Source organism: Seriola lalandi, unplaced genomic scaffold (assembly GCF_002814215.2).
Source record: "Seriola lalandi dorsalis isolate HSWRI2012SDOR001 ecotype SW California unplaced genomic scaffold, Sedor1 jcf7180002054984, whole genome shotgun sequence".
NCBI lineage: Eukaryota > Metazoa > Chordata > Actinopteri > Carangiformes > Carangidae > Seriola > Seriola lalandi.
Genome location: NW_019525533.1, coordinates 216,222 through 224,354, shown reverse-complemented (window position 1 = coordinate 224,354; position 8,133 = coordinate 216,222). Strand labels below are relative to the sequence as shown.

General features: G+C 42.7%; 2 protein-coding genes across 2 annotated transcripts in view; one reads left to right on the top strand and one right to left on the bottom strand.

Moving 5' to 3' along the window:
• Positions 1–6: 6 nt before the first annotated feature.
• On the top strand, positions 7–4,651 carry LOC147817235 (LIM zinc-binding domain-containing Nebulette-like). The gene is made up of 3 exons (XM_087171318.1): positions 7–369; positions 2,010–2,140; positions 2,300–4,651. The coding sequence occupies exons 1-3, from the start codon at positions 261–263 to the stop codon at positions 2,474–2,476; spliced, it is 417 nt and encodes a 138-aa protein (XP_087027444.1). The 5' UTR covers positions 7–260; the 3' UTR covers positions 2,477–4,651.
• A 767-nt stretch (positions 4,652–5,418) lies between these two features.
• LOC111647302 (vascular cell adhesion protein 1-like) overlaps positions 5,419–8,133 on the bottom strand; it is a 4,932-nt gene continuing 2,217 nt past the window's right edge. The window contains exons 3-7 of the mRNA XM_087171332.1: positions 6,930–7,248; positions 6,535–6,795; positions 6,311–6,413; positions 6,135–6,174; positions 5,419–6,003 (exon numbers count right to left, since the gene is read on the bottom strand). Coding sequence (XP_087027458.1) covers positions 5,758–6,003; positions 6,135–6,174; positions 6,311–6,413; positions 6,535–6,795; positions 6,930–7,248 — 969 coding nt within the window. The 3' untranslated portion in view covers positions 5,419–5,757. The remainder of the gene's footprint in view (positions 6,004–6,134; positions 6,175–6,310; positions 6,414–6,534; positions 6,796–6,929; positions 7,249–8,133) is intronic.

Genomic DNA, 8,133 nt, shown 5'->3' with positions numbered 1-8,133 from the left:
GTGTGTGTGTGTACGTTAATAATAAAATATTTTAAAAACCTCCCTGTGTGTTTTATTTGCTCACTGACCAAATGCACCCTGACCTGTGTGTGTGTGTGTGTGACACTAATGTGTGTGTGTGACACTAATGTGTGTATTAACTCTCTACTTGTCATGACACTGACGTGTATCTGTGTGTTCTGGTCCGACAGGCCAAGTACCACGAGGACTTTGAGCGAGCGCGTGGTCGAGGCGGCACGCCGGGACTGGACGACCACAGCATGGAGCGCTACCAGCGAGCCAATCAGATGATAGGAGAGGCGGGCTACAGCAAAGGGATCCACTCCCAGTCGATGGAGATGGACAGACGACCAGGAGGCATCATTGTAGGTCAGTGACCAGTGTGTGCAGGACGGGTGTCACTTATTATATTAAATTATTATATAAATTATATAGTTAATCTGCTCTTAATAAATCTGTCAACACTTTCATGTTTCACAATAAAAGCCTTCAACAAAAATTGAAGTTTCCTGCAAATTAACAGGAAACAAACTTCAGAAAACACAAAATAAAAAAGATTTGATGGTAAAAAGATGAAATTTAAAGCAGTTCATGCAGCAGCTGGTTTTCCACTTGATGATGTGTAGTACTTCCTGTTTCATCTGTTTTTCTCACCTCACAATGACTATGTGTATTTGAACTGTACCTGCTCAGGTGAGACTGAAATCATTGCAGGTTGCAGAGCGGCGTGTTTCAGTTCAGTGTTATTTTATTGGTTGGTTTGAACCCTGAACGTGACGGATGATTTCAGTCCGTGCGAACACAGTCGGTGTTTTCCCAAATGACTGTCCCTTCCTCTCTGAAGACCTGAAGGTGTGGAGGACAGACCCAGGCTCCATATTTGACTTTGACCCTCTAGAGGACAACATCCAGTCCAAGAGCCTCCGCAGGATGTCTGGTAGCTCCCCTGACCCCCCCACCCCCCCCCCCCCCTGTCTACTAAAACAAGACGCCTGCAGAAATGTTTTCAGGCTACACGTTAAACAAATCTCATGCCCTTTGTTTTAATTAACACGAGTGTGGAAGTTCCTGTTATTTCTATTTTCTTTTTAATTCACAATCTCCCTTTTGTTCCTTTTAAGATTTACTCACCACAAAACACACACACACACACAGTAGTTTGTATTGACTCACCCCCACACACCGTCCTGCTGCCACAAATACTCACTACAGCACCAAATGTGGATTAATCCGCCGCTGAAAGTAGTCCCCAACAAATGCACCATTTCCTCCTGTTTGTTTGCTCTTAAAGATGAATTTATACATTATATATTATTATACTGAGACGAACACACAGTTGGTTTTGATCTTTTCATGGTTTTGTTTACAATAAGAAACCTATAGTTGATAGAGATATTGATGAGGTATCTATTTGTGATGTTCACATTAAAAAAACTTCACTCTCTCTCTTCCTGTTGACTCACTTTTATTTCTCAATCTTTTCCCTCCTCTCCTCGTTTTCTGTCTGTTGTTATTACCTCCACCCTGTGCTGCCCCCTGCTGGCGGCTGCTGTCTACCAGAGCGGGCCGACCGCCGGCTGAGCAGGCAGCACTCCCAGCAGTCTCTGACCCACAGCCAGGCTCAGTCTGTTAGCTCGCTGACCTCTGACCTCTGGGACCGCAGCAGCACCGAAACGCCTGGTATTTTTTTCTAATTCAGGCTAAAGGCTGGAAGCTAAAGGCTAACGGCTAACGGCATGGACAGACACACTCACATGTGAAAGTCGTACTTGTCTGTGGTTGTTTCGTCTCTAATCCACAAATCCACCTGACTCGCTCACAGTCTCCTGCAGGTTGAAGTGTGTGTGAAGAGCACAGAGTGTTTTTATGTTGTTTTAACAGTTTGAATCACATGACTTCACAGTGTGTTCGCAGCAGAGGAGGCTCCTCATCGTCTCAGACAGATGCAGGAAACACCTTTCAGACGGACTTATTCTCTCTCTCTCTGTGTTTGTGTGTCTCTCGCCCAGCTCCCGTCCTTCCAGGAGCGTACCATCAGGGCGTTCAGATGCAGCAGCAGCAGCAATTCCACGGCTACATGCACCAAACCAGCATGTCGTCTGTCAGATCCGTCACCTCCCCGTCTAACTCAGCCACCATGGTGAGAAAAGTGACCTCTGGAGGATGAAGATCAGAAGATTGACGAGTTGAATATCATGTCTGTGAACGTGTCCTGAGAGATTCAGGAGCACGGGGTCACAGCAGGTCGAGGAGCACTGTGATGAAATAAAGTCTAACTGTCTCTTCATGTCGTTCGCAGCGTGTCTACCGGGCGCTGTACGACTACGCCGCTCAGGACCACGACGAGGTCTCGTTCAGGGACGGCGACGTCATCGTTAACGCTCAGCCCATCGACGAGGGCTGGATGTACGGCACCGTGCAGAGAACCGGCAAGTCCGGCATGCTGCCGGCAAACTACGTGGAGAGCTGCAACTGAAGGAGGGAGCGGAGGGAGGGAGGGAGAGGAGACGGAGGTCAGGCAGGGTTAACGTTTAAAAAATCTGACGTCGCTGATGTTCTTTGTATTTCCAGGTTGTTTGTTGGTGTTTGTTTCTTCTTCCTGTGGAAAACTGGACAAATAGTTTAAAGGAGGAAAGAATTCACACTTCAACAGTCAGAGTCAAGTTTTGGTGTCAGTCATTGAGCATCAAAAAGACCAGAATGCAACGCAGCTACAAGACAAGCTTGTTTTCTGGAGCGTTACTGAAAGGCATTCTGGGAAACGTAGGCAAGGGGATGTAGATTCACCCAAACATGTCGATTCTTCACCAGAAAAGAACAGCTGGAATACAGTGAACATCAGAGAGCGCTGATATCAGGTAACGGAGGAGGAGGAGGAGGGAGAAATCCAGCATGCTGTCGATAAGTTAGGTCACATTTTACTAGAGGAGAGAATGACAGAAGAAGGATGCATGAAGAGAGGAGGTGTGGAAGATTAGAAACATCTGTCTTTTTTTTACTATAACAGGAGGAAAGAAGCGACGGAGGAGTGCAGGAAAAGATCCTTCAGTTTTCTAAACAGAGGAAGTCAAATAATTAATACAGTTCAAACCATTTCAGTCTGATTAAGTTCAAAAGAACAAGTCTAGTGATATTTGATTTTTTTAATTTGTCAATAGAAAATAAAAAGACCAAGAATAACACGCATCACCTGATGTGTCTGATTCCTCGGAGCCACAGAACTCCACTGTTCAATAACTATTAAAACACATCACTGTTGCCCCGGGAGACAAGTTCCTTCATCACCATGGACACACACACTGTAGTTTATTCACACTCAGTCACACACACACCGTCCTGCTGCCACTGATACTCACTACAGCACCAAATGTGGATTAATCCGCCGCTGAAAGTAGTCCCCAACAAATGCACCATTTCCTCCTGTTTGTTTGATAAAAGCTACAGTGAGAAGCTGTTTGAGGAAATGAATGAAAGTCTATTAATTAAAATATATATTTGTGAACTTTTAATTTTATTTTGGAAGGTTTATATCTTCAGTAGGAACCAACGGGCTGAGAGCTGAGAGCCACAGACAGAGGAGACGTGTTGACAGACGACGAACACACTGTTGGTTTCTGTCTTTTTTTTTATTTGTTGACAATAACAAAACTACATTAAAATATCACCAGACTTATTCTTTAAGGATGGTGGAGGGAAAGAAAAGGAGCAGAGGAGGAAATAAGGAAGGAAAAACATTTGGATCTGACTTCTGTCTTTAAGAGACGAGTTTGAGAACAGGAAGGAAAACTGGCTTTTGTTGGGGAACGATGCAACAGAAGGAGGGAGGGAGGACGGAGGGATGAGGGGAGGAATTAAAGACAATAACAATTGAATAGAGAAAAGGTTTAAAGATCTCTCAAGTTTAATGGTTTATTTATCCTGAGTTTTAATTCATGTTCAGGTGAGTGTAGTGTATTTTACGCGGACAGATCACACGGCACAGCAGTGAAGGAATGAACTAACACACTGTGTCTTTCTGTTCCTCCTGTCTTTTTTTATTATTAACTATAAATAAAAGTGTCATAATTGAACTGTCACCTCCACCTCACAGTAACAGCTGATGTGGACTGAGATCTGAACAGACTGTGTGAGTACGTCCGGCCTCCAGATTTCTGTACGTCGCAGATTATTTTGATACGTGGCTCCTGTGTGTGTTTTGGAAAGACATGTTGTACCTGTGTGTATCCAGTAAGTCGTGTGTTTAGGGTCGTTGTCTTGCTGTGTGGATTGCATCCCGCTCATGTGCTGAATAAAAACTTCGCTCAGCCATGAGAAGTCGTTCTAGCCGGAGAGCATTTTGCATTTTGTGTGTTTGATTTCATAAATTCTAGATGCAATAGAATATCATCACTGAGTATTCTTATGTTTCCTGTGTGGAGTTTGGACGAGGCACTTGGTGTCGTTTTATAAATCCTTTCATTTTCTTGCATTGAGGATTTTGGGCTTCTAATGTCACCTTTGTAAAGTTTTCGGTTTAGCCTGTATGTCGTCACAGATTATACTAAGTTTATTTACATTTTATTTCCAATTATATCTGTTATGTTCTTTTGCCATATGATTATTGCGGTGTGTTACATATGGGAGAAATAAAAACATGATTTGTCAACAGAAACATGGTTCTTCTTCAGAAACTACATTTACATTCATCTCTTTAATTAATACAGAATCACTTTAGAACCAGTTACAGTAAATAATGTAGGAGAATAAATAGATTTTTATTTTATTTTTTTGAGACCACTTGTGTGAATATATAAACAGTATAAATACACTTACATACTTACCTGCCCTCACCTGTTTCTACAGTCTATACACTGCAACTACATAAGAATTCAGAGTTCACAGTATATTCATATAACAGTGAACTCACCTTCTGCGTAATATGTGCCACAGGAAGTGGGTCAGGTCGAGCACATTAATGTGACAGATGGGATTTTACTGCGTCGCAGTGAGGCCCTCAAAAACCTGCCGTCTGGAAATGCTACATCATTAGCATGATAAATAAACTATCCAGTCTAACAGCCTCTTGTATAAGTTTTGTAAAATATTTTACCTTTTGAAGATGCTAAGTGCATTTCTTAAATAACAACTTTTAAAATATAGTTTCACTGTTGTGTTTTACTATTATTTTATTATGAACATTATCGATGCAAATGAACCTTCAGAAGCTTCATAGAAGTTTAACAGCTCAGACTGAACAATGATTTAATTATAGACTGTATAAAGATGGACTTCCTCCATGACATCACGGCTTTATAAGCACAGAACCAGTGTGGAGTGTTTTTACTGGCTAGTTTCATGTTACAGCTCCACCCTGTGGCATGATTGAGTATTACAGTTCATTTAGAAAGTTAATTTCCACAGAAATTCAGAACCAAAATCTTTAATCTTAGTTTTCTTTAGTTTTTCAGTCATTAAAACACGTGAAAGAAGAAAATGGGAGAATACATAAGAAACATTAAAAACATTTAAATTCAAACATGATCTTGTACTAAAAAATAGCCAGCACTGTAAATGTGTGAGCAGAGATACTTCTGGCGTCATGGACTGGCGCCCTGTTCACAGCTACATGATAAAAGCTGATAACTGAAATAAAAAAAGGAAGTAGACAAAATTACATTTTCATGTCTAGACTCAAAAGACACTATAAAAAAACATAAAGGCTCATTTAACATGAATCCTCTTCAGATGTGACCTTTGTCTTTACACAGAACAAACTGCTCATTTCTTCTTCACCTGAGCGTAGAGATCCTCGAGGCCGTCAGCTGTCTCTGTGGACCTGTCTGCTTTCTTGGACACTTTGACCTGTGCGTACACCATGTCCTCCTGCGGTCCACTGTCCTGCAGGGAGGCCGAGGACGGTTCAGGTCTCCGCTCGGAGAAGATGATCTCTCCATAATGGATGTCGTCGTCTTCTTCTGTCTTCCTGGTTGACTCGGCCACAGCCGGCTCTTCACCCGTTCGACTCTATGGACAGTCAAACAGGAAATGTGGTGATGTGAACCGTCAGCTGGATCCGCCTTATTACATCATCACAGTCCCACAATATTCAAAACACACAATGCATCACTGCACAGGGACGTGTGGTGTTTTCCCACCTGAGTCTGTCGTGCAGTTGGACGTGTTGACTTCAACCAGCTGGAAGACACAAGAGGCTGTTAGATGAATCACACCGAGTTTTAGGTCAAATATACAAAGTGCCAGTAAAGTGTCAGGACTGATGAGGAGCAGATATTATTGGATGTGCAGCTTTGCTTTGATTTGTGATACTCGCCAAACACAGACGATCAAACAGACGATCAAACAGACGAGAACGATGATCCCAACGATTCCTCCAAGAACCGGTCCCCATGGTAGAGACTCTCCTGATGGAGTTGCTTTAACAAACAGAGAAAGAAAAAGTCAGAGGTAAAACAACAGAGAAGAAGACGAAAAGGAGGAAAGAGCAGATCAGGTTTACATGAGTGGATTCAGTGAAGTATCTACTGACTCACTTACCTTTAACAGACAGATGGATCTCAGTTGACATCTGATTTCCGACATCATTGGTGGCCACACAGTAATAAACTCCCTTATCTGTGACATTGAAAGTGTAAAAGGCTCCTTCAGATACGCTCAGGTCTCCACCTGTGCTCTTCTTGAACCAGGTGAAGCGGCTGACAGGAGGGTTGGCTCTGCTGGAGCAGGTCAGGTTCACCCAGCTACCTGCTGACACCAAACCTGAGGGACTGATGGACGCTGAGGTGTCCTTGGGGGCATCTGGGGAGAAGGGAACAAAGATGTTAGAGAGAAGAGGAGCATCAGGCCCTACATGAAATCCTTGAGAGGACAATAACTGACAGCTGATGAGTCTTCATGGTCTGACAGGATCCAACTACAAACTCTGGTCTTACATGAAACATTGAGAGTCTTTTTCCCCTCTGCTGTCTTCACATCTCTTCCTTCATTCACAGGATACCTGGCAGAACAGGTGATGTTGTATCCATCACGTCTGTCTGACAGAGTGATGGTCTCCTGGATTTTAGTTGTAAAGGTTCCATCTGTGTTTTCCTCTATTTTGTTGTGAAGGTCTTGTTGGAGGTTCCAGGTGAGTTTAGGAGGGGAGTGTGGACAGGGAGTTAAAGCTGAGCAGGTTATAGTCACAGACTCCGCCTCCTTCAGCTCACCTGAGATCTCAATCCTGGGCCTCGTAGGAGAATCTGTGGTGTGAAGTCAAACACATTTTCCAGTGAAAAAAGAGTCGACTGCTCTGTGAGGCTGCACTTTGAGCTGAATGCTAACGTCAGCGTGCTAACATGCAGCAATGACAACTGAAGTTTAGCAGGTGTAATGTTTAGGGTGTTAGCCTGCTAACATTTGCTAATTAGCAGTAAACACCTGATGGTGGCGCTAGATTCAAAGTAAAGAGATCAGTAAAGTTCTTCCAGTTCATCCTGAGGGGAACATGAACGTCTGAACCACATTTCATCCAATAGCTGTCGAGACGTTTCATTCACTTTAAACTTAAAATGAAACTTTCTTACCTTTAACTGTTATATGAAGAGGATCACAAATAGCTGTTGCTATGAATGGCCTGGTCTCAATTCTGAAGTAGTATGTGTCTGTGTAGTTAGTGATTAAACTAGAAAACAGAGTGGTGCAGTTTCTCTGATTCAGGTTTCCAGTAATGTTCATTGGATATTCATTAACTGTCTTGCTACCATTAAAAATCACATTTTGTAGTCTGTTTTCAAATCTGGGATCATTTTTAATCCACACTCCAGTGATTTCTATTCCATAGCCTGACATCTTTCCAGGTCTAGCACTGAAGTTACATGGGATTTGCAAACAAGATCCAGTCAGTGCTTCCATGTTCTGTGGTGCGGTAATGAAGAGGGGTAAATCCTTACGACAAGCAGCCAAAGCACCTGTGAACCCAGTTTCATGATTAACATAATGAGATTGACAAAATATTGTCACAGAAACAAGATCTGTCAGGAAAACATCAGAATATTTCCTTCAGTTTAAAGCTTTGAAGTCAAATAAAAGAGAGTGAACACACAGCTCACCTGACAGAAAGAAGACGCTCAGTAACAGGTTGGCTGTCACCATATTCAC

Excerpts from the sequence above, each read along its gene's own strand:
- LOC147817235 (XM_087171318.1), top strand. The coding sequence starts at position 261 with ATGGAGCGCTACCAGCGAGCCAATCAGATGATAGGAGAGGCGGGCTAC. Across the intron at positions 370-2,009 it reads ACCAGGAGGCATCATTGTAG|CTCCCGTCCTTCCAGGAGCG; the intron begins GTCAGTGACCAG and ends TCTCTCGCCCAG. Across the intron at positions 2,141-2,299 it reads CGTCTAACTCAGCCACCATG|CGTGTCTACCGGGCGCTGTA; the intron begins GTGAGAAAAGTG and ends TGTCGTTCGCAG.